The sequence below is a fragment of the Megalops cyprinoides genome, chromosome 17 (assembly GCF_013368585.1).
Source record: "Megalops cyprinoides isolate fMegCyp1 chromosome 17, fMegCyp1.pri, whole genome shotgun sequence".
NCBI classification, from domain to species: domain Eukaryota; kingdom Metazoa; phylum Chordata; class Actinopteri; order Elopiformes; family Megalopidae; genus Megalops; species Megalops cyprinoides.
Window position 1 is genome coordinate 88,355 of NC_050599.1, and position 24,975 is coordinate 113,329.

Here is a 24,975-nt window from a genome sequence, read left to right on the forward strand (position 1 = left end):
GGATAATGGGACTATTACATTACATTGCGTGCATTTAGCAGACACTCTTATGCAAAGCAACTTCCATCAAAATAGAACATAAGTATATCCATTCAATTTAAATGAGCCAGACTCACAACACTCCCCGACTCCCAGTGAGTGTGAGCATAGCACTACTCAAGCCCTACCATTTGATTTAGTTAATTTGTGCACACTGAAAAAAAAACAAGGATACTACAATAGAACAGTCCCTAGAATAGAAATTATAATACATCGTAATACTACACATAAAATTAACATCAGCGCAAGAAGTAGCAGGTGTTAGGGGGAGGGGATAGAAGTGGAAGTATTACTGAACACTTCACATTTTTGAAGAAAATGAACAACTGTTCAACGTACAACTAGCATTCATGGCCATTTGCATTGGCTGGGAGGTACCATGGGCTTGGAGCAGCAGGAGCAGACCTCTGACCATGGCAAAGTTCATCCCACGGGACTGATAAAGTGTTTGAAATAGGAGTTGTACATTTACTGAGGGCAAACACAGGCTGTACAGGTCATCTGTTGGGGTATCATGCATCAGCACTTGAAGTTAAATTTCTTCATCAGTAACTGGCTGTATTTACAATTGTTTTAAAGGTATTATTTGTGAGGAGTGAGGAGGAATGGAAAGATATTTGGAATAATGTACAATCTTGTGGCATACACTACTACAGTTCAAAGTTGTTCATTACTCAGAATACATGCATACATTTCTTACTCATGCTGGAGGTGTAAAAACAAAAAAGGTGTTTTTCATATGTGGTCTTGTTCACAACCTGGGTTTTATTGGGACTGTGATTTCTGTAATATGTGTAGGATTTAATACCCCAAAGTCCTTTTGGTTGTGTCTTTTGGGTTATGTTTTGTTAATATTTATCAGCACAAACACTATTGTGGTACTGGCAATTCACAAACCCTCCAACAGTAACTCAGCTGGGTTTGGGAACCACATCTTCACAATATAAAACATAAAGTGTACAATTATGATCATATGCTCTGATTCATGTAGGCCTTTTATAGGCCATTTATGTTACTAGATGTCATTATTATTCTTAGTCTGTTATCATTAGTTAGACAGAGGCTCCGAGGGGCTCCTGAAACAGAGAGGCCAACATCTCCCTCTGTTGGAGAATAGAGGTATTACATGGTGCCCTACAGCCAGCGGATTTAGGCACTTCTGACATTTCCTTCATGTGCATCAGTATGTTTCCACAATAAATACACGGTTGTGTACTCTTTTGTCAAATGAAAATATGATGCATGTCTTCAAAAGAATACTTACTCTGTACATATTATAATGATTTAAAGGTATACTATTAGCACTGGACATCAGTGAATCAGCAACAAAAACACTATCAGCACAATGTAGCACATTGTCATATAAAAGAAATCAGCTACAAGTGATCAAACATGCCTCTCTACAGCACTCTGTGGCAAGTTCTGCCCTGAAGCACTGGTGCTACTGTTTCAATTGAATTATTATTCACATGCTGGATGAGTTTAGATTAAGGGGTGGGTCAGCTTATCTTTTATGGTTTGGGGAAGTAAACAGTTAAAGCTTGATATGTACCCACAGTTCTTCCTGACCACCATGTCTGGAAGTGTATTTTGAGATAAACGTGCTTGTATGTAACACTGATCTCATCTCTTCCACCTTCTTATTTGAATTCAGATCGAGCCACTGTCCACATCATTTATATATATATTCAACCCTGTGCTCTTAATGGTGTGCTCAGGATGCACACACAGAAAACAAAGCAAAAACAAACAGAATATACTGAATATCCCTGACAATGATGCTCCCAGAGCTGGGCAGTTACACATCACACTGTCACAACAAGCAACACATGCACATAAAGGAAAAACAGTAACATTACTGATGTGGGCTGGATTCAGGTTTGCTCTTTAGCGCTGAAAAGCAGAGGAGATTCAGTGACAGGTGTGGTTTTACACTTTGCCTTTTCTCTGTGTCCTGCCTCTGCCTCATTCACTCGCTTTTACCCACACCCTACTCACGCTTTCATTTCATCTGCTGGTGGTCAAAGTGCTGAACTTTACATTAGATTACATTCATGTCATTTTAGCAGACACTCCTATCCAGAGCACCTCACACAGGTTACAAATGATTTCCATTTGTGCAGATGGATATTTACTGAAGCAGTTCTGGGTTCGGTACAACAACAGTGCTGCAACTAGCAAGCTATTCTGTGTGTTTATAACTCACTGAGAGAAAAAATACTTTCTTTACCTTTAATTAATTTTCTTTAATTAATCATCTTGTTCTGCTGACAGAGGGTACTAAAAAGTTTCTGTAGTTGTCTTTATTTATCCCTTTTAAAATTATAAAAACTTCAAACAAATCTCCTCTGACTCTCCTTCTTTGAACTAAAAAGATTGTGTCTTTAATCTCTCTTAGTAACTTTCATACCTGGGACCAGTCTTGTTGCCCTGCTCTGTACTTTTTTGAGAACTCCAATGTCCTTTTTCTAGGATGGTGCCATACTAGAGTAGTCACCTCTTTAGCATTCTTCTTCCTGTTTCCTTTTGTGTTCAGACCTACTGTAAAGCGGGCCTTATAGTGTTGGCTGTGTTTGGAACTCTTCTTTGATTCATTTTTGGAAATCAGAATCTAGAAAACTCTTTTTACAAATCAACACTCAAGACAACACTCAAGAAATTGTTTTTCATGACTATTTCTCAGAACTGAAGAACTGCAAACAACTGAATTTCACCTTTCAAGAAAACAGTGAGTCCACCCAGTGGGACACGTTTACTTTTTTGCTCTGCCAATACTTGTTACATGGATAAATTCATTTGTAGTAAATTTGGTCTAAATAATTTGTTCATTGAAAACGTTGCTGAATTAGAGAGTCACATACAGAATACAGAATGTATGAAATTAAAGATAGTGAAGGTTTCACAGATTCTTTCTTACTGGCCCTGAATGCATCAGATAGCCAGTCCTCTACTGCCTCAGTGCGCAGAGGCCATGCTTTGTGACAGTTTGAAAAGAGCAGAGCTGCAGACCAAATTCTCTGATGCAACACCAGCTTTCTGTCCACCTTTCAACCAGATTTCCCCTCAGTAACGCACCTGCTGAGAAAGCATGCATGATTGGTTGTTGGATATGTAAACATGAAGTCAGCATAGAATTACCTGAGCATCTTTTAGTCAAGGTATGAATTATGTAACCGGACACCTTTTTACCCCCGGTTTACATCTGTAAAGGCTACTCCCACATACTTTATATTGATTTGGTACACATTTCATTGTTAAAAACATCAGGACAAACTCCTTGCACAAGTACAAGCACAAGCTTGTGCTTGTGCTTGTGCTTGTGCTTGTGCTTGTGCTTGGGCTTGTGCGTGTGCTTGTGCTTGTGCTTGTGCGTTTGACATCTGCTTAGTTCCTTGGGTTACTCTTCTTGCCTGCTGATTTGGAATAATTCTCTGCTGGGTTAGTTTGACTGCTCTGCCTGTTTAGACCCAGATCTCTATCTGTGCCCCTCTGTTTGTGTTTACCTGTTTGATCTCCAGTTAATTACCTCTGCCTGCATTTTTTTTTTTGGTTTGTCTTTGCCTTGTGATTTTGGATATTCTGTCTGTTTTGTGGATCTTCTGGTGTTGACTCAAACTGTTTTTGACAACTGTTTGTGGCTTGTGCCATGTAATAAAATACCACGTTTGCCATTCTGGTCTGCTCCTGGGTCCTTCCACCTGAAGGCCTGACAAAGCCGTGTATTGCATACAGTATGGCACCACAGGTAGCAATCTCCACTATATATTTGATGCTTGGATTTAACACATAAAAACCTCAAACTTTAACAGGACCATGACTGATACTGTGAAGCTATGATTACTGAAGCAATGATCAGATCCCCCTAAGGCAACTGCAGTAACCTAGAAACTATACCAGTATCTTGATGCTGAAATTGTGCAAATGTGAATACAGAACATTCTAAAAATTGGACATCAAGTATTTCAGTTTTCATCATTTGAAAACGAATCTGTGATTGTTGCTCAGTGCACTTTGTTGCACTAATTGTGACCATAAAGTCATAAATTTGTGAGATGTATTTTATAAAAGGATAACTGTACAATCTAGCCTCTATAGGACTGGAATAATGTATAATAGTCTGAGAAATGTGGGCTTTGAGGAATCTGTAGATTTGTGGGGTCATGCACTAGGAAAAGCACTGACGGGGACTCCACATTTGGACAATGATCGTTGTAAGGTATGGCATTGCTTTTGACTGGGAGTGCATGTGTGTCATTGGTTATTTATATCTAGAGGTAGGGTAACTCTTTTAGAAAGCTGTTCATTGGCGTTCTGTAAATACTGTTGGTTACGGGTAACTGATGAGATGGATGAGAAGGCGATGGTAATACCAGTAAGCGGGTGCTTCTGGGTAAGGCACTGAGTGCTACTTGTTGCTGAGACTTGCGTTGCGAATTTATTACACGTTGAAAGGAGTATAGGAGGAATTTAAGGAAGCTCGTTAGGCGACCTGGAACACTTCATTATGAAAACTATACCAAGGAACTACAGAGAGAGACGCTGAGAAGCAACATTTGGATGAGTTTGACCCATTGCACTTGTCTTTTATATTGGATGATGCTGGGGGTAGTGTTTTCAACGCATTTGAGAAGCACAAAAGCAAGAAAACTGGTTTCTGGATACTTGATTGTTTGAACATTGCGCCATACCTATTCGAGGTCAGGGCACACTGAAACATTGAAAAGAACAGCACGAAACAGCCACTGCAGCTTCTGCTCCCCGAAACATTCACTTATTTCACCTACAAGCGTGAGCGAAGCAGCGCCGTCTCCGCCTCGCCGAAGCCCCGTTCTGCGCCGGGGACACCGGGTTCAATACCGAGTTTCAGAGAGGCGTGAAAGCCGCCACACTCGACACACAACAGATATCACGAAATAACCTTAAAAGGATTTAGTTTTCTGTAAGGGGACGTAAAACGTAAAAATGACGTCTGGAGCGGAAAGAAGGATCGAAACCCGACTGAAAACACTGGAAGCTTTGATTAAGGATCCGAGGTCGGCGATGAACATGGAAAGTCTACTTGTAAGTTTGCATCACTATTTCTGTCATTTCCATTGCGCCACTTCGTATTTCCTAAGTTTTTGCTTGGTCATTCCGAGACTCCACTGTGTGCGGCACAGACGCGAACGTTCAGAGCACCTGCACTGTTGTATTTACCAATTACCGGGTATTTCTAAATCAGCAAAAAGATAAAAGGATTTTAGTTGGCTACTATTCCTGTTGAATGTCACAGGCGAGTTGTGTATATATAGAGCCTTTCATATGCAGCTTCTTTATATTTGAAGATATTTAAAACCTTTAAAATCTACCTAAACTTTTTTGAAAACTTAATTGCAGTTAAATGTATTAAATGTTTACTTGGACCATTTGGAAAAATTGAAACATTGTTGAAAAACTGTTAACACATAACCGCATTTGGCAGCCTATATTAAATGCAAGACGCATATAGTGATACAGTACACAGCGTGAGTCTTTGGAATGAAGGTTTTCCCACCCTGGTCTAGCTGATGGTGGTGAATTATTGTCCATGCAGCTGTAGAGGCCCCATTTTCTCAGTCTAACAGCCCTAACTGAAGGGCACCTTTTGCATGGACAGTCTGGTACTGCCTGCTGCCTTACCTCTCTCTCCCTAAGGAGCTGGGTTGCCGGCTGCCTGTGCTCACAGACAGTCATTCCTGTCACCGCAGATGCTGTGTCTCATGCAGAGCATGTGCTTATTGGTGCCTTGAGAGAGAGACTGCACACCAGGGTGCTTGTAATTGAAGAGTCTGAGCCTACATTCATAACCAAGTTTCACTGTTTGCATATCACATTGCATATTATTTCTGCGTCTAGTTTGGAAAGCGTGAGCTTCGTTGTCTCTGCTGGGATATGCTGAGTGCAAGATTGCACCTGACATTATCTCGTTCATAATGTCACTTAACAACTCCCTGACCACTGCCTTCCAGCAGACACATGTCACACTTCTGCTCAAGAAACCAACACTGGACCCCTCTGCTGCCTAAAACTACTACCCTGTCTCCCTCCTCCTCTTCCTCTCAAAAACCCTTGAACATGCTGCCTTCAGTCACCTTTCACATTTTCTCACACAGAATAACCTGCATGACCCCAGTCAGTCTGGTTTGAAGGCTGGTCACTCCACTGAAACAGCTCTTCCTGTCACAAATGCCCTTCACTCTGTAAGGACAGCCTCTCAGTCTGCTGTTCTCATTCCCCCAGACTTTTTTGGGGCCTCTGACACAATCGTCACGTCCTTCGTCTTCCTTGCAGGTGATGGTTATCTCGGGCTTGGTACTCAGCCCTCTCAGGATGCACTTATCAGGTGTCCTGGAGAGGAGCTGTATCGACCCCTCAGGTCCTCTCTACAAGAGTCCCTCAAGGTTCTGTCCTGGGCCGTCGTCTTTTCTTCTTGTACAGAAGATCGCTTGGCTCTGTTATTTCCCCTCATGTATGCACACATCACTGTTATGCTGACGACACCCAGCTGTTCCTCTCTTTTCCTCCATCTGATATCCAGGTTTCATCACACACCTCAGCTTGCTTAGCTGATGCTTTTGTGGATTTATAAACATCACTCAATTTGATTCATTTTGACTCAGTCTGGCCAATACTGAGCTTCTTCATATTACAGCTAAGTCTTATTCAATTTGAAAACTCTCACCCTGGAAAGCCTCCTGGACCATCAAGACCCTTTGAGTGACACTTGATAGTAATCTAACATACATGGACCACACAGCAACATTCAGCAGGACCTGCTGATTCTTCCTCAACAGCATCAGAAGAATTCACCTCCTGCTCACCCCCCACCTACTCAGCCAAACGCCTGGTACAAGCCTTGGTTCTCTCCCACCTAGACCACTGCACCTCCAAGGCCTTGCTGTCTTCCCTGCATGAGTGATCAAACCCCTGCATCTTACACAGATTGCCGCTGCTCGAATGCTCCACAATGTCCCCAGACTCTCCCATGTCTCACCCTTCCTGATCTCCCTTCACTGGCTACCAGTGATGCCTCACAGACACCTCGGTGAGTGCTCCCTCTTCAGGGGGAGCTCAGTCCTGCGCATTATACATTACATTACATTATTGGCATTTAGCAGACGCTCTTATCCAGAGTGACTTACACTGTTATCCATGTATACATATATATTTATACAGCTGGATATTTTACTGAGGCAATTCAGGGTTAAGTACCTTGCCCAAGGCTGCAGCAGCAGTACCCCAGTGGGGAATCGAACCAGCAACCTTTCGGTCACGAGTCCTGCTCCTTAACCACTATGCTACATTGCACACCAGCCACATCACAGCCACAGCCACAGCGCACACCAGCCACATCACAGCCACAGCGTTCGGCTTCTTGAGGATGCTTGGCTGTTCTTTCCTCTCATAACCTCACATCCCAGTCACACCCGCTGTCTGTCCCCGCTGTGGTGGAGTGAGCTGCCTGTTTCAGTCAGAACAGCCGAAACACTGGCCATCTTTCAGTGCAGACTGAAGACCCACCTCTTCAGACTTACAGGTGTTCTTTCATGCATGTGGTATGTTAACATTATATGAAGGATGGTGTGGTCCTTAATTATACATATTGCCTTGCACTTACACGTCAATCAAGGCATGCAGTGGTGATCTCAGCACTATGTCTGGCACTGATGCTTGCTCATGTGTGGCTAGTGGTGTCCTGTTTATACAACATTTTATGCTATTATATTAGATGCACTGTGAGTGGCTCTGAAAGAGCATCTGCTAAATGACAACAATGAAATGTGGTATCTATCATGCCTATTTTGGCAACAGTGTTCCAACATAGATTTATTCAAAAAAGGAAAATTGGCCTGCTTTTGGCTATCATAGGCGATTGTTTTATTTTTGTAGTCTTTTTGTCTTTCTCAGCCACAGGTCTAACGAGAAGTCTGGGCAGTTGTGCCTTTGGGTTACATAACATAAGGTAGTTAAAATATGTATGAACTAAAACATATTTTCCAGATCCAATTATTCATGACCATTGAATTGTAGATTATTCTTAAAATATCAGCTACATTTGGGGCATTCTTAGTGGCTTCAAGCAGAGGTCAGTGTTCTGTTATTTAATCTTCATCAGTTTGAACACGCTAATATATAAATTAAGAGTAATCCATTACAGTTTTTTGTTTTACTTTGTTTTGTGTATATGTGTTTGTTACATGGCAACATATGCTGTGTTTCTGCTCATGGATACATCAACCTGTGTTTTTTCAAATTAATTGAGCTGTGTGTGTGTGTGTGTGTGTGTGTCAGGGCTCCGCCCCCCTAGCTGTGGTGTTTTTGTTTTTCCCTGTCCATGTGCTTTTTGTTTTTCCTTGTGTTCCAGCCCCGCCCCGCTCCCCGCCTGGTCCCCGCCCACCTGATTGCCCCATTACCTTCACCTGCCTGCCTGCCCACCTGCATCTCATCTCTTCATCAGCCCAGCCCTATTTCTACCCTGCTTGTTCCTGTCTTGTTTGCCAGTTCGTCTCAGCGTTTTCGTACCTGTTTCGTTCCCGCAATTTTTTGGATTTCCGTATTCTCCGTGCCTGACTCTGCCTGCCCTTCGTCTTCGTTTTCTGCCTGCCGTTTTGTCCCTTTGCCTGATCGTTTGCCTGCCTGGTTCCTGATCCTGCCTGCTTCTGTTATTCGACCCTGTTTTTGTCCACGGACTGCCTTCTGGTTTTTCGACCCTGCCTGCTTTTGTTTTGCAACTTTCCTGCCGTCATTTATAATCCCACCTGCAACCTGGAGCTCTCTTGGTCTGCGACTTGGTCTGCGACTGCGACTGCGACTGCCGAGAGGCGTCGGCATCCCAGACCGCAGTGCCCCACTCCCTGGCACGTCCCGTCAACAGGGTAATCACGTAGGCGATCCTCGCCCGGTCCGTGGGAAACGTGGAGGGTTGGAGTTCGAAAACCAGGGAGCACTGGGAGAGGAACGACCGACAGGTTCCCGGATTCCCCGCGTAACATTCGGGAGGTGGCAATCGGGGTTCCCGGCTCGGGAGAGCTGGTGGGGCAGACGGGGGAGCTGCCGCAGGCGGTGCGGGGCGGTTCTCCTGGCTCGGCTGCTGCAGCTGCAGCAGCTGGGACGTGACGCCGGCAAGGTTGGTGGCGAAACTCTCCAAGGACCGGCCTATGGCTTCCAGCTGGCTTTGATGGTCCCCCAGCAATGCGCCTTGCAGCTCCAGCGCAGTCTTCAGCTGGGGTAGGTCTGCTGAGTCCATCTTGGCCAGTTCGTACTGTAAGGGCTCAGGCAGGGACTCAGTCGCAGACCAAGAGAGCTCCAGGTTGCAGGTGGGATTATAAATGACGGCAGGAAAGTTGCAAAACAAAAGCAGGCAGGGTCGAAAAACCAGAAGGCAGTCCGTGGACAAAAACAGGGTCGAATAACAGAAGCAGGCAGGATCAGGAACCAGGCAGGCAAACGATCAGGCAAAGGGACAAAACGGCAGGCAGAAAACGAAGACGAAGGGCAGGCAGAGTCAGGCACGGAGAATACGGAAATCCAAAAAATTGCGGGAACGAAACAGGTACGAAAACGCTGAGACGAACTGGCAAACAAGACAGGAACAAGCAGGGTAGAAATAGGGCTGGGCTGATGAAGAGATGAGATGCAGGTGGGCAGGCAGGCAGGTGAAGGTAATGGGGCAATCAGGTGGGCGGGGACCAGGCGGGGAGCGGGGCGGGGCTGGAACACAAGGAAAAACAAAAAGCACATGGACAGGGAAAAACAAAAACACCACAGCTAGGGGGGCGGAGCCCTGACAGTGTGTGTGTGTGTGTGTGTAAGCCATTGGCGACATTCGATGGCATTGTCCATCGGCCCAACCCTAATTAATATGTGCTGGGTAGAGAAGTGTGGGAGGATGTTGATGGTACAGTATGTTGATGGTGGTACAGTATGTTGATGGTGGTGCAGTGTATGTTGATGGTACAGTATGTTGATTGTGGTAGAGTGTGTGTTGATGGTACATTATGTTGATGGTGGTACAGTATGTTGATGGTGGTGCAGTGTATGTTGATGGTACAGTATGTTGATGGTGGTACAGTATGTTGACAGCGGTACAGTATGTTGATGGTACATTATGTTGATGGTGGTACAGTATGTTGATGGTGGTGCAGTGTATGTTGATGGTACATTATGTTGATGGTGGTACAGTATGTTGATGGTGGTGCAGCGTATGTTGATGGTACAGTATGTTGATGGTACAGTATGTTGATGGTGGTACAGTATGTTGATGGTGGTGCAATGTGTGTTGATGGTACATTATGTTGATGGTGGTACAGTATGTTGATGGTGGTGCAGTGTATGTTGATGGTACAGTATGTTGATGGTACATTATGTTGATGGTGGTACAGTATGTTGATGGTGGTGCAGCGTATGTTGATGGTACAGTATGTTGATGGTACAGTATGTTGATGGTGGTACAGTATGTTGATGGTGGTGCAATGTATGTTGATGGTACATTATGTTGATGGTGGTACAGTATGTTGATGGTGGTGCAGTGTATGTTGATGGTACAGTATGTTGATGGTGGTACAGTATGTTGATGGTGGTGCAGTGTATGTTGATGGTACAGTATGTTGATGGTGGTACAGTATGTTGGTGGTACAGCATGTTGGTGGTACAGTATGTTGATGGTGGTACAGTATGTTGATGGTGGTGCAGTGTATGTTGATGGTACAGTATGTTGATGGTGGTGCAGTGTATGTTGATGGTACAGTATGTTGATGGTGGTACAGTATGTTGATGGTACAGTATGTTGATGGTGGTACAGTATGTTGATGGTGGTACAGTATGTTGGTGGTACAGTATGTTGGTGGTACAGTATGTTGATGGTGGTACAGTCTGTTGATGGTGGTGCAGTGTATGTTGATGGTGGTACAGTATGTTGATGGTGGTGCAGTGTATGTTGATGGTACAGTATGTTGATGGTACAGTATGTTGATGGTGGTACAGTATGTTGATGGTGGTACAGTATGTTGATGGTACAGAATGTTGATTGTGGTACAGTATGTTGATGGTACAGTATGTTGATGGTGGTGCAGTGTATGTTGATGGTACAGTATGTTGATGGTGGTACAGTATGTTGATGGTACAGAATGTTGATTGTGGTACAGTATGTTGATGGTACAGTATGTTGATGGTGGTGCAGTGTATGTTGATGGTACAGTATGTTGATGGTGGTACAGTATGTTGATGGTGGTGCAGTGTATGTTGATGGTGGTACAGTATGTTGATGGTACATTATGTTGATTGTGGTAGAGTGTGTGTTGGTGTTGTGTTGCTCTTCCCTGTTGTGTGTGTGTGTGTGTGGCTGTTTCCTCATCCCTTTGAGCTGCACGTTTACACAACCCTAGATCTGACAACAGGTGCTAATAAACCATGAACGCATATGAAGAGCTTTGATCACTCCATCACACTGACACGCACATGCACAGACGTCTGCTGACACCTCTCCCCTTTTGGTATGTCAGGAAGCTCCAATCCTCCTTTGGACTGCTTCATTGGATGGCAGTAGATGTTGGAAAGAAATAATCATTGTGAGCCCTATTTGGAAGCCTGTAGATTGTGGGTAGTACCCTGAGACCCCTCCTGCCCCCTCCCACACAGCCCCCTCCTCCTCCCCCTCGGGATTTTCCTGTAAAGGTCGCAGTGTGGTGGTGACTCTGACGTCCGGTTATAGCTGTTGAGCTGCTGTGCTATTTCTGCAGGGCTGCATCAGGGGAGACTGCTGCTGTCTATTTAAAGCACTGGAATTGTTCCGTTCCTCAGTCATTAGGAGGAATACGCGACTGAGGTGGTCACACACAGTGCTGTGCTGCGTGACCCCTTATGCACTGGCTGGACTGTGTTAGACCTGCCTGCCACAGCCCTATATGCTGAGTCTGAGGAACGGCTCTCAGCACAGGCTCAGGCGGCAGTGGGGGCGTGGGGGGCGGTGCTGCGTGGGGGGTGGTGCTGTGTGGGTATCAGTGTTTACCAATCTGGGGGGGCTCAGCCGTGCTTAACTCCTCCATGGTCTCGGGGCTGCTGTAAGGACAGATGTCAGAACAGCCTGATGGACAGTGTGTTTGGCTCCCTACCTGAGTGCCTGCTGGGCAGGTGTCAGAGGTCAGAGTGGACTCTCACCCCAGCTGAAGGAAGGATTCAGAACTGCTCCCATTGAACCTGCAACCATTGAACCTGCATCACGTCTGATTTTCCTGCATTACATCAATGCTTTCAGTCATTACATTACATTCATTTAGCAGATACTTTTAATTCAGAGTGACCAGTACAAGAGAACAGAAGTGTATCCATTCAAATTGAATGAAGAACAGTGTCAGACCAGGCTAACAACACTTCCAGACTAGTGAGCGTGAGCATAACACTATTCAGGCCCTACCCTAAGTTAACTTGTACTACCTGACTAGATAAGGGAAGCCAAGTGTACTACCATACATTAGTCACTAGATCACAGAATCCAAAACATGTCACAATACTACATATAAAATAAAGCAAGTAAGTCGTAAAAGTATCCAGTGTTATGAGGCGGGGATTGAGGAGGAGCCGAGATGCGGTCTGAAGAGGTAAGTCTTCAGTCGGTGTTGGAAGATAGCCAGTGGGCAGTTCATTCCACCACTGAGGGACCAGTGCAGACAGGGATGGTGTCTGAGAGGAGTGACCCCGCCGGGATGGGACAGTCAGTTGCCCCATGGTTGCAGACCATGTTACAGACCTGTAGTGCTGTAATTCATTCGTTTTAGTTTTCCAGACACAGAAATATTATCAATGATTCACATAAAACTGCAAACACCTGGTAGCAGTAAAAATGGCAATGTAATGTCTAGGCATATTTCACTTGCAGTTTGAGCTCATGAAGAACCAGCAACTGTCCTGTGAGCAACTCAAGTTTCATGTTGTAGAACCATAGAACTGCCCGCTTCCTGCTGTGCTTCCTCCTGTTGATGTTGACATAATCTCTCAGTTGTGTGGCACATCAGCTTTCTCTGTTCCACCAGTCTTTCTGGATTCGCCATTAATGTCCTCTACATTGCAGTCAGCACCACAGCCCTGACCGCGCAGTTCGGTGTGGTCTGTGCTGCTGTTCGGTGTGGTCTGTGCTGCTGTTCGGTGTGGTCTGCTGCTGTTCGGTGTGGTCTGTGCTGCTGTTCGGTGTGGGCTGTGCTGCTGTTCGGTGTGGTCTGTGCTGCAGTTCAGTGTGGTCTGTGCTGCTGTTCGGTGCTGCTGTTCGGTGTGGTCTGTGCTGCTGTTCAGTGTGGGCTGTGCTGCTGTTCGGTGTGGGCTGTGCTGCTGTTCAGTGTGGGCTGTGCTGCTGTTCGGTGTGGGCTGTGCTGCTGTTCGGTGTGGTCTGTGCTGCTGTTCGGTGTGGTCTGTGCTGCTGTTCGGTGTGGTCTGCTGCTGTTCGGTGTGGTCTGCTGCTGTTCGGTGCTGCTGTTCGGTGTGGTCTGCTGCTGTTCGGTGTGGTCTGTGCTGCTGTTCGGTGTGGGCTGTGCTGCTGTTCGGTGTGGGCTGTGCTGCTGTTCGGTGTGGTCTGTGCTGCTGTTCGGTGTGGTGTCTGCTGCTGTTCGGTGTGGGCTGTGCTGCTGTTCGGTGTGGGCTGTGCTGCTGTTCGGTGTGGTCTGTGCTGCAGTTCAGTGTGGTCTGTGCTGCTGTTCGGTGTGGGCTGTGCTGCTGTTCGGTGTGGGCTGTGCTGCAGTTCAGTGTGGTCTGTGCTGCTGTTCGGTGTGGGCTGTGCTGCTGTTCGGTGTGGGCTGTGCTGCTGTTCGGTGTGGTCTGTGCTGCTGTTCGGTGTGGTCTGCTGCTGTTCGGTGTGGTCTGTGCTGCAGTTCGGTGTGGTCTGTGCTGCTGTTCGGTGTGGTCTGTGCTGCTGTTCGGTGTGGTCTGTGCTGCAGTTCAGTGTGGTCTGTGCTGCAGTTCGGTGTGGTCTGTGCTGCTGTTCGGTGTGGGCTGTGGTGCGGCTCACAGCCCTGACTGCTCTGACAGTTGAGACACTAAATGGTGTTAATGGTGATGTAAAGTCTTTGTTTCAACTGTGCTGCTTTTACTAGTTGAGTGCATCTCTTTGTGAAATGCGCTTGCCTGTATTTCAAGTGTTAACATTAAATGAACCTCTGCTTGTTGACACAAAAATGTAAGGATTATTTGATGACTACGTTGACTATGTTGACTATGTATCTGCAGGCTAAAGCAAAGCTTCTCTTTTCAGGACTCCATGAATGCTCTGGTTCTTGATCTGGACTACCCTGCACTACGGAAAAACAAAAATGTAGAAGCATTTTTAAAACGATGTAAGTACTTCCTCCCTGGATAGTGTTAGTGCTCCTGCTTTAATGTAGAGTGTTTGTCATGCCTGGATTCCTCTGTCTTACTGCCCTCACCTGGATCTGTACTTACCTGAGAGGGTGGTGTCTGGCCATCTGATGCCATAGCCACCTAAGTCTGAGCCTGTGCTGTACCTGCTGTGTCCCTACAGATGAGAAGGTGATGGGAGACCTGAGGGAGCTGCAGGTGAGGACTGAGGACTTTGATAAGGTGAAAGTGATTGGCAGGGGAGCCTATGGTGAAGTGCAGCTGGTAAGCATCTCCTGATTAAAGGAAAAGCTCTATTTACTCTCTCGATGGAATTCCCTCCTCCATAGTTAACGGAAGGAAATTAGTCGGAAATAGAATATTGCATTATTGTGCTTTTGTCCTTTCACCATCTGGTTTTAATGCATGCAGTAGAGGTCTGAGGTTTGCTCACGAGGAGAGGTGCTGGATGAATGTGTTTGTTCTGTGCAGGTGCGCCACAAAGCATCTCAGAAGGTTTACGCCATGAAGCTGCTCAATAAATTTGAGATGATCAAGCGCTCTGACACCGCCCTTTACTGGGAGGAGCGTGACATTATGGCCTTTGCTGACAGTCCCTGGATTGTCCAGGTGAAACCCCCGCCCCATCACCCCCCTCTCTCTTTCACCCCCTTTTTCTTTCGACCCCTGCCTCCTTCTGCTCCCTCTGCTACATCCCCAGAGAGCACACTGACAGCAGAGTGTAGCAGCATGGTTTATGTAGTTCAGTGTTGGGCAGCTTAGCCAAGCATCCTGCAAGTGTCCATGGTTAGTTAGAAGCTCCACAGAAATGTTTCATGTGGCAGTAGGATACATGGCTGTCCTGTTATAGAGCTGTCTCCTGTGTCTGTAGCTTTGCTGTGGTAGAAATTTCTTTGTTTCTGGCATAACTCCCTGCTATGTGAGCCTTGGTATTAACCTCTAATGTACTGCTCTGTAGCTCTCTACTCTCTCTCCTGTGTAGTGTCTTTTGCTGATAAAGATGTGTGTCTTGCTCCCCTGTAGCTGTGCTGTGCCTTTCAAGATGACTTGCACCTCTACATGGTAATGGAGTACATGCCGGGTGGAGACCTGGTCACCCTTATCAGCACCTACGACATTCCTGAGAAGTGGGCCCGTTTCTACACTGCTGAGGTGGTGCTGGCTCTGGATGCCATTCACTCCCTCGGCTTCATCCACCGGGACGTCAAGCCTGACAACATGCTCCTGGACCGACTCGGACACCTCAAGCTGGCAGATTTCGGAACCTGCATGAAGATGGACTCTGTAGGTCCCTCTGACAGGATCTGCTCTTCCTGTTCCTTTATCATGGTAGGGGGGCAGTGTCTGCCCTCACTGAAGCTGACTGCAGTAAGGGAGGAGCGGGTGGGCGTGGCTTAGCTCAGTCACTGAAGCTGACTGCAGGAGTGTAAGGGAGGAGCAGGTGGGTGTGGCTTAGCTCAGTCACTGAAGCTGACTGCAGTAAGGGAGGAGCAGGTGGGCGTGGCTTAGCTCAGTCACTGAAGCTGACTGCAGGAGCGTAAGGGAGGAGCGGGTGGGCGTGGCTTAGCTCAGTCACTGAAGCTGACTGCAGGAGTGTAAGGGAGGAGCAGGTGGGCGTGGCTTAGCTCAGTCACTGAAGCTGACTGCAGTAAGGGAGGAGCAGGTGGGCGTGGCTTAGCTCAGTCACTGAAGCTGACTGCAGGAGCGTAAGGGAGGAGCGGGTGGGCGTGGCTTAGCACCATCATGCTCAGAGCTTTACGTCTGTGTTTGCATGTAGTCATTGAGTGCCTGTAATGAAGCTCCAGGACCAGGGGAACTTACTAAGCACACAGAAGAATGGGACCTTTTTCACACCTCACTAATCACTGAATTGCCAAAATGCACATGGTGAGGTGATGGTGTCATATCAACAAGTTTATTAAAAATGAACCTTGATCATTTTTGTCAGCCTCAAATATACCAAAAATTCAATTGATTAGTTTTTCCACAGACACGTGCCTGCAATCTCACACACCATAATTCCCCTCCTGACCAGCGAACCGTCACACACGTAACCCCACCTTACAGGCATCTGCAGGAGTCAGCCCAAACGCTGCATGTCTACCACTGCATACCACAGCCAGCATTGACTCCTCTGTGAGCTGTGTTGTATCACCACCTAGTGGACGGAATGTGAGCTGCACCCCTAGGCTCAGGATCACTCACTTTGGTGAACTTGGCCAATAGTGAGATTTCTGCTTTTGTGTTTGTCTGAGAGATGCAGGAGCAAATGAAGACAGAAACAGAACTTGTTCATTTCTTGATCACTTTGTTTGCCTACAGTGCTTCATGCTTATAATGACTGATGAAAAAGTTGGCAGATTGTATCTGTCTGTGTGTGACTGTTTTTGTTTATGTGTGTGTCTGTGTCTGTCTGTGTGTGTGTATGTGTGTGTCTCTGTGTGGCTGTGTCTGTCTGAGTGTATCTGTGTGTGTGGCTGTGTGTGTGTGTATCTGTGTGTGTGGCTGTGTGTGTATCTGTATGTGTGTGTGTGGCTGTGTGTGTATCTGTGTGTGTGGCTGTGTGTGTGTGTATCTGTATGTGTGGCTGTGTGTGTATCTGTCTCTGTGTGGCTGTGTGTGTGTGTGTGTGTAGAGTGAGGTTTAAATAGAAAATGGATCCCAGCTCAGGGCTGGGGAGTGACTTTGTCCATCTGTCTGTCTCAGACAGGGTTGGTGCGCTGTGACACTGCGGTGGGGACTCCTGACTACATCGCCCCCGAGGTGTTAAAGTCACAGGGGGGTGATGGTTACTATGGGCGCGAGTGTGACTGGTGGGCTGTAGGGGTTTTCCTGTTCGAGATGCTGACTGGTGAGTGAAGAGCACACACCGCTGCCACACACCACTGCTGCTACACACTGCTGCTACACACCACTGCTGCTACACACCACTGCTGCTGTTACTGCAGCTGCTGCTGTTACTGTTACTGCTGCTACTGCTGCTGTTACTGCTGCTGCTGCTGCTGCTGCTGTTACTGCTGCTGCTGTTACTGTTACTGCTGCTGCTGTTACTGTTACTGCTGTTACTGCTGCTGCTGTTACTGTTACTGCTGCTGCTGCTGCTGCTGTTACTGTTACTGCTGCTGCTGTTACTGCTGCTGCTGTTACTGTTACTGCTGCTGCTGTTACTGCTGCTGCTGTTACTGCTGCTGCTGTTACTGTTACTGCTGCTGCTGTTACTGCTGCTGTTACTGCTGCTGTTACTGTTACTGCTGCTGCTGCTGCTGCTCTTACTGCTGCTGCTGTTACTGCTGCTGTTGTTACTGCTGCTGCTGTTACTGTTACTGCTGCTGCTGCTGTTACTGCTGCTGCTGTTACTGCTGCTGCTGCTGCTGTTACTGCTGCTGCTGTTACTGCTGCTGCTGCTGCTGTTACTGCTGCTGCTGTTACTGCTGCTGCTGTTACTGCTGCTGCTGCTGCTGCTGTTACTGCTACTGCTGCTGCTGCTGCTGTTGTTACTGCTGCTGCTGTTACTGCTACTGCTGCTGCTGCTGCTGTTGTTACTGCTGCTGCTGCTGCTGCTGTTACTGCTGCGGCTGCTGCTGTTACCGCTGCTGCTGCTGCTGCTGTTACTGCTGCTGCTGTTGTTACTGCTGCTGCTGCTGCTGCTGTTACTGCGGCTGCTGCTGTTACTGCGGCTGCTGTTACTGCTGCGGCTGCTGTTACTGTTACTGCTGCTGCGGCTGCTGTTACTGCGGCTGCTGTTACTGCTGCTGCTGTTACTGCTGCTGCTGCTGCTGCTGCTACACACTGCTCGCACACACGCTTTGCTGTTACCTTGATGTGAGCCAGAGGTTTAGAGCAGCTGTTCATTCCTCTCTCCTGACTTCACCCGGCTGGATCAGTCACTGCTGATGTCACTGAGCTCGTGTTGCCAGTTCAGAGTGTTAGTGCTGTTCAGCGACCTGCTAAACCCAGTCTGACAGCCAGCATCAATGTGTCCATTTCATGTAACTACTGTCTGATTCTGTACTGCATAGAGTCCCATCTTCATGAAGTCCTCTGTTTGTGCCCACAGGTGAAACTCCTTTTTATGCGGACTCTCTGGTGGGAACATACAGCAAGATCATGGATCATAAAAACTCCCTAAACTTCCCAGATGACACAGAGATCTCCAAGGAAGCCAAAAGTCTCGTCTGTGCTTTCTTGGAGGACAGGTTAATTGCTCTTAATATTCTTGGTTCTGGAGCCTTGAGACTAATACTTTTTAAGAATATTATGGACTGCGTGACAGTTTAAATGCTGTTATAATGGCACATGCTCTGTTTGCTGCTTCGTCACACTTAATGCAGAATTCAACTTTTAAATTAAGAAGAATTAAATTAGCTGCTGTTATTGCTTCTGGCAAAAAAAAAGTTTAAGTTTTGCAGTTAGATTCTTATTTTTCATGAGAGAGGGACTCATGAAGAGGTGGATATGGAGATTATTATTATTATTGGCAGCTATCAGACACTCTTATCCAGAACGACTTATGTCAATTACAGGTTTTTACAATGTTATCCATTTATATAGCTGGATATTTATTGGGGAAATTGTGGGTTAAGTACCTTTCCCAAGGGTACAGCAGCAGTGCCCCTTTGGGGAATCGAAATGGCAACCTTTCGGTTACAAGTCCTGCTAGATGATGGCAGATTGGTCCCAGATGGACACGAATGTTACAGGAGGGAGATGCAGAAAGAGGTTCAGCTGTTACAGGAGGGGGCCGACACCGGGGGACAAGTGGTAACTGACCGCAGGCTTGGACCATGTCTCCCAGGTTTGCAGTTACTGCCTACATGAAGCGCAAGCCTCTGGGATTCTGTACGACACACCCACTGTCTCTGCTACTGCACAAACTGGCCGTTCATATATAATTCATTTATTCTTTTACTTGCACAGACACACACAAATTCACTTCCTCACACTCCCACAGTCCCTTTATTTTCATTATCTGTCTCTCTCATTCCCTCCATCTGTTTAGCCTACTCTCTCTCTCCCTCTTTCCCTCCTTCTCTCCCACTCTCTCTCTCTTTCCGTGCCACTCCCCCCACGTGTGGAAGCCTAAACTGGGAGCCGCCCCTGTGACCCCCCCCCACCAAAAAGATGAGACTGGCTCCAGAGAGGCGGGGAGGAGAGTGAGAAAGGAAGGGAGGAGGAGGAGGGGAAAGGCTCTGAAATGGTCCTGTGTCTCTCAGCTCAACTCTCTCTCTCCACTCCCCTCCCCTCTCTGTGGCATGGGGTTAATAGTCTCTCTGTTCTCTGAGTTCTTATTCAGGCTGGTCTATGAGTTGCTCCATCACACATGGTGTTTATGGTCTGGCCTGGTGAGGCAGCTGCCTGCGATTGTAGTCAGTGTGGGCTGATGAGGTAGTCGCTGCTCAGGTTGTATGTAATTGTCTTTCTTCCTGGAAGCAGTCAGTTGTGATTGTGTGGGGGGCTCTGAGGGAGCTGTCTGACCACAGCCCCGTTGCTTGTACAGGGAGGTGCGGCTGGGGCGCAGCGGGGTGGAGGACATCAAACAGCACCCTTTCTTCAAGAATGAACAGTGGACCTTCGGCACCATCCGAGAGAGTAAGTGTCTGTCTCTGTACTCTGTGTTTTCCTCTGCTCTCACAATGCAAAGCCTGTGCTCATGTCTGTATACATTTATTTATGTGCACATATAATTATTCTGACCAATTTATAGAATCACAACTGGCGTGAAAGAATCTAAAGTTTGATGTAAGTTTTAAGTGTCTTGCAGCTGCAGTCTGTTTGTACTGGTGCGCCCCTGCAGCTCATTCCAGCCATAACTCCTCATTCCGCCTCTGACAGTTTGCACCACAAAAACATACTGGAAGGCACTGGGATGCAGCTGCACTCTCTGCGCGTTTCTCTGTTTGCTCCTGAAATATCCGCCACCTCTGTAATCTGAGGGGGTGTGGGAGGCGGCTCTGTGCTGCTGGTGGGAACGTGGGGAGCCTTTTTGGGAGGATTTGTGGCGCTTGCCCAGGGGGGCGGGCCACACTGTGTGGCTGGGAAATGCAGTTAATGACAGGGACGTCTCGGGGCCACCGGTGTGGATTGAGGGGTGCACTCACTCTCTCTGTGGGAACAGCTGCCTCCCTTTAAGAGCGAGGGATGGTGTAGCTGTAGGGGGATGGTGTAGCTGCAGGGGGATGGTGTAGCTGCAGGGGGGCAGAGGGATGGTGTAGCTACAGAGGGATGGTGTAGCTACAGGGGGATGGTGTAGCTGCAGGGGGATGGTGTAGCTGCAGGGGGGGCAGAGGGATGGTGTAGCTACAGGGGGATGATGTAGCTGTAGGGGGGCAGAGGGATGGTGTAGCTACAGAGGGATGGTGTAGCTGCAGGGGGATGGTGTAGCTGCAGGGGGATGGTGTAGCTGCAGGGGGGGCAGAGGGATGGTGTAGCTACAGGGGGATGGTGTAGCTACAGAGGGATGGTGTAGCTACAGAGGGATGGTGTAGCTGTAGGGGGATGGTGTAGCTACAGAGGGATGGTGTAGCTGTAGGGGGATGGTGTAGCTACAGAGGGATGGTGTAGCTACAGAGGGATGGTGTAGCTGCAGGGGGATGGTGTAGCTGCAGGGGGATGGTGTAGCTACAGAGGGATGGTGTAGCTGTAGGGGGATGGTGTAGCTCTACTCCTCTCCCAGCTCGGACCTCTTCCTGTCTGTGGAAGGAAAGTTGTTTGCCGGAACAGGGAAGAAAGGAGTAGTCTTTTCTGCAGGAAGAGTGTGTTTTGGCAGTGTGTGTAAAAGGCCCAGTGTATGGAAGGCACAAAGCGTGTACTGTAGGAGACGGGAGAAGCGTGGGCCAGCGTGGCACTGAGGGGGCAGAGAGGGAGGCTGCCCTGCTAACAGGTCTCTTCAGCATTGCACAAGACTCCAGCTTTCAGTTACCTGAGCCCATTCACACACACACACACACACACACACACACACACACACACACACACACACACACACACACACACATAACACTGTAACAGAACATTAAAAACTGTTAAAAATGACAGGTCTGTACTAGCCTCTTGTAGAATAGGTGTGCACGTGACCCTTCGGCGCACAGGTGTGAATGCCTGTGTAGCACAGCTCTACAAGTTTGATCCCACACACTCATCCAGCTGCATCCCACCCACCCCCCCAGCGGTCGCTCCGGTGGTGCCAGAGCTGAGCAGTGACATTGACACCAGCCACTTTGATGAGTTTGAGGATGAGAAGCTGGACGTGGAGCCATTTCCTCAGCCGAAGGCCTTTGCAGGAAACCAGCTGCCCTTTGTGGGCTTCACTTTCTTCAAGGAGGACCAGTAACAGCATATTTTAATCTCACCTGTGTGACCGTGTGTGTGTATATCCGTGTGTGTATTTCTGAGTGTTTATGTGTGCATGCGTGCGTGTGTGCGCGTGCGTGCATATGTGTGTGTGTGTGCGCGTGCGTGCATATGTGTGTGTGGGTGTGCATGCGTGCGTGTGTGCGCGCGCGTGCATATGTGTGTGTGTGGGTGTGCATGTGTGCATGTTGGTTAGTGTGGTGTGGTGGTGGCCAGTTCAGTACCAGCATGGAGAGGAATAGTTTTGTTAACTGATGCTCTGTGACTCACGTGTTTGAGGTAATCTTTAGACTGACACAGGGGATGTATCTAAACTCCATTAAATAACTACTCTTAGAGATGGACACTAATATCATGCCTGTGTAAAATACTAATCTCATTCATCCAGATTTCTCATGTTCAGAGCTGAACATTACTAGATTTTATCACTACTAGCATTAAAAAGGGTGTGGTGAGGTTCCATCAGTCTGCTCCATTCTGGAGTACTGCTCTTCCATACATGCCTCTGTTTCCATGACTTCATGTTTTCACTGGAGAATTTGTGTCTTTTGGCCCATGAAAGTGTATGGCAGCCTCTGCATGGCACAGCTGTGACTTCATTGTCTAGGAAAGGAGCTGCTTTGCGATAATGCAGACGTGATTCAGATAGAGCTGTGCAGCTCCGCTTTAACAGAGAAAGCACATGCAGTTTTCGATAAAAAGCAGAAGCACTGTGGATTTCTGAGTGCAGGAGCAGTCTGTTTCAGCCACAGATGACGGGTCTGTGTAGAGACAGTGCAAAAGGAAGAGGCTGGTACATTTCCCATGATGCTTCAGATGTTCGTATCCCATCTGTCTCTGCTGCAGGCTGCTGAGAGAGGAAGGCCGCCATACACCCATCAAACAAGAGGTGCGTCTGTTATTCCCTGCTCCTGTAAGTCACTAATGTACTGAACTGGAAGAACTGTACTGCAGAGATGCATTAAGGTTATCTAATTTCTATCATTTTTCTCAATTTCCGAAGAGCAGAGATGCTGCATAATCTTTGTTTTTTGTGGTAAAGAGATTCTGTAGATGGCCTGACTTCTTGCATTGCTCTAGTATGTATTTTTTGGGGTTGTGTGCCTTGAAGGTTAGCAAGTGCTTGGCCTCAGCAATGCTGGACACTGATCAGAAAATTGCTCAGATTAAGTGCTGCTTTCATCTGTAATGCTCAACTCAGTCAAATACATGTTCGAGTCACTGTGTGGCTTTCATCTCTCTCTCTCTTTCTGTTACAGGGCTGTGTAACGGTGAGTGTGTTCCTCTGATACTTGAATACTGTGTGTTTATTAGGTTGAGTGAGAAGGCCAGGTATGGCTGTGTCATGAGACAAAGGCAGGGGGAAGCTCTGAGCAGTGTAGGGCCACTTGGGCACCGTTGTGGTGAAAAATGAGCAAATCACAATTCTAGGATTCTGTTGTGAACAAACTTTTCACATCCAGATTGAGACATCAGATTCTATTACTGTAGTAGGTCATGAATGGAATTCAGGGTTTTCCTGTAGACTGAGCCGCATTCTCCTCCATCCAGTCAGATGAGCTGCAGAAGCGGCTGCAACAGCTGGAGCAGGATCTCAGCAGGCAGCTGCAGGCTAAAGACGAGCTGGAGATCAGGTGCAGGTAAGAGCAGAGGCACGGCAGGGGAAACACACCTGCACACACCTGTACATCAGGCTTTCTGTATATGTCAGAAGGTGATATAGTTGTCCTTGTATGTATTCCTGTCCACCAGAACTGCCTGTATTCGTCTTGACAAACTCTCCAAAGACCTTGATGAAGAGGTGAGTAATTGTGTGTGTGTGTGTGTATGAGAATGTGTGTCTGTGCGTTTGTGTGCATGTGTGTGTGCGTGTGCATTTGTGTGCGTGAATGTGAGTGTGAGGGAGTGTGTGTGTGTGTGTGTGTGTGTGTGCGCACGCGTGTACGTGCGTACGTGTGTGGGTGTGTACGTGTGTACGTGTGCGGATGTATGTGTGTACGTGTGTGTGTGTGTGTGTGTGTGTGTGTATGTGTGTGCGTGTTAATCCTGTCTGTCTCTCAGATGAGCTGCAGGAAGAATGCAGAGCTGTCTCTGTTGGAGCTGGAGAAGGAGAGAGTCCTGCTGCAGCATCAGAGCGCTGAGCTTCAGAAGAGAGCTGAGAGTGAAGCCGACCGCAGGCGCTGCGTACAGAACGAGGGTGAAGCCACAGCACCTGCCCACCTGTACACTGCATCTGTACACACCTCTACACACCTGTGTACCTCTACACTGCATCTGTACATACCTTTACACACCTGCACACCTGTACACTGCATCTGTACACACCTCTACACACTTGCGTACCTGTAAACTGCATCTGTACACACCTCTACACACTTGCGTACCTGTACACTGCATCTGTACACACCTCTACACACTTGCGTACCTGTACACTGCATCTGTGCACTGCATCTGTACACATGTGAGCACCTGTAAACTGCATCTGTATACACCTGAGTATTCATACAGTCACACACTTCTACACCTGAACATTGGAGCCCCAGTGCCATGTAGTCAGAGTGTGTGTGCAGCTGTTTGCTGACTGCTGCTGATCCAGTGTGTGGTGTGTTTTCCCCGCAGTCAATAGTCTGCGTGAGCAGCTGGAGGGCATAAAGAAGAAGAATCAGAGCTCTCAGATCAGCAGTGACCGGAGTGCTGTTCTGCAGAGAGAGGTGAGGGCATCTGTGAGGGCGTCTGTGAGGGCATCTGTGAGGGCAGTTAGTGCAGTTCTGCAGACAGAGGTGAGGGCGTCTGTGAGGGCGTCTGGGAGGGCAGACACTGCCCTGCTTTGCATTTATGGTCTGGTCTTCTCGTCTGGCTCTCTGTGCCTGTTAGCTGACCTTTGTGTCTCAGCCTCAGCCTGTGTGTGTGTGTGTGTGTGGGTTAGTGTGTGAGTGTGTGAGTGTGTGTGTGTGTGTGTGTGTGTGTGTGTGTGTGTGTATGTGTGTGTGGGTATGTGGGTGTGTGTGAGTGTGTGTGTGTGTGTGTGTGTGTGTGTATATGTGTGTGTGTGTGTGTGTGTGTGGGTATGTGTGTGTGTGTGTGTGTGTGTGTGTGTGGGTATGTGTGTGTGTGTTTGTGTGTGTGTGTGTGGGTATGTGTGTGTGTGGGTATGTGTGTGTGTGTGTGTGTGTGTGTGTGGTGTATTTTTGTTCACCTCGCTTGTGGTGTAAGTTCTGTTCTGTCTTT

General features: G+C 47.5%; 1 protein-coding gene across 1 annotated transcript in view; it reads left to right on the plus strand.

Moving 5' to 3' along the window:
• Nucleotides 1–4,565: 4,565 nt before the first annotated feature.
• Nucleotides 4,566–24,975, plus strand: part of LOC118792110 (rho-associated protein kinase 2-like) — a 35,863-nt gene continuing 15,453 nt past the window's right edge. The window contains exons 1-15 of the mRNA XM_036549823.1: nt 4,566–5,100; nt 14,294–14,375; nt 14,561–14,661; nt 14,869–15,006; nt 15,421–15,681; nt 17,104–17,248; nt 18,455–18,593; nt 19,895–19,986; nt 21,564–21,723; nt 22,594–22,636; nt 23,007–23,018; nt 23,299–23,387; nt 23,500–23,548; nt 23,809–23,944; nt 24,367–24,458. Of these exons, the coding sequence (XP_036405716.1) occupies nt 5,002–5,100; nt 14,294–14,375; nt 14,561–14,661; nt 14,869–15,006; nt 15,421–15,681; nt 17,104–17,248; nt 18,455–18,593; nt 19,895–19,986; nt 21,564–21,723; nt 22,594–22,636; nt 23,007–23,018; nt 23,299–23,387; nt 23,500–23,548; nt 23,809–23,944; nt 24,367–24,458 (1,638 nt within the window). The 5' untranslated portion in view covers nt 4,566–5,001. The remainder of the gene's footprint in view (nt 5,101–14,293; nt 14,376–14,560; nt 14,662–14,868; nt 15,007–15,420; nt 15,682–17,103; nt 17,249–18,454; nt 18,594–19,894; nt 19,987–21,563; nt 21,724–22,593; nt 22,637–23,006; nt 23,019–23,298; nt 23,388–23,499; nt 23,549–23,808; nt 23,945–24,366; nt 24,459–24,975) is intronic.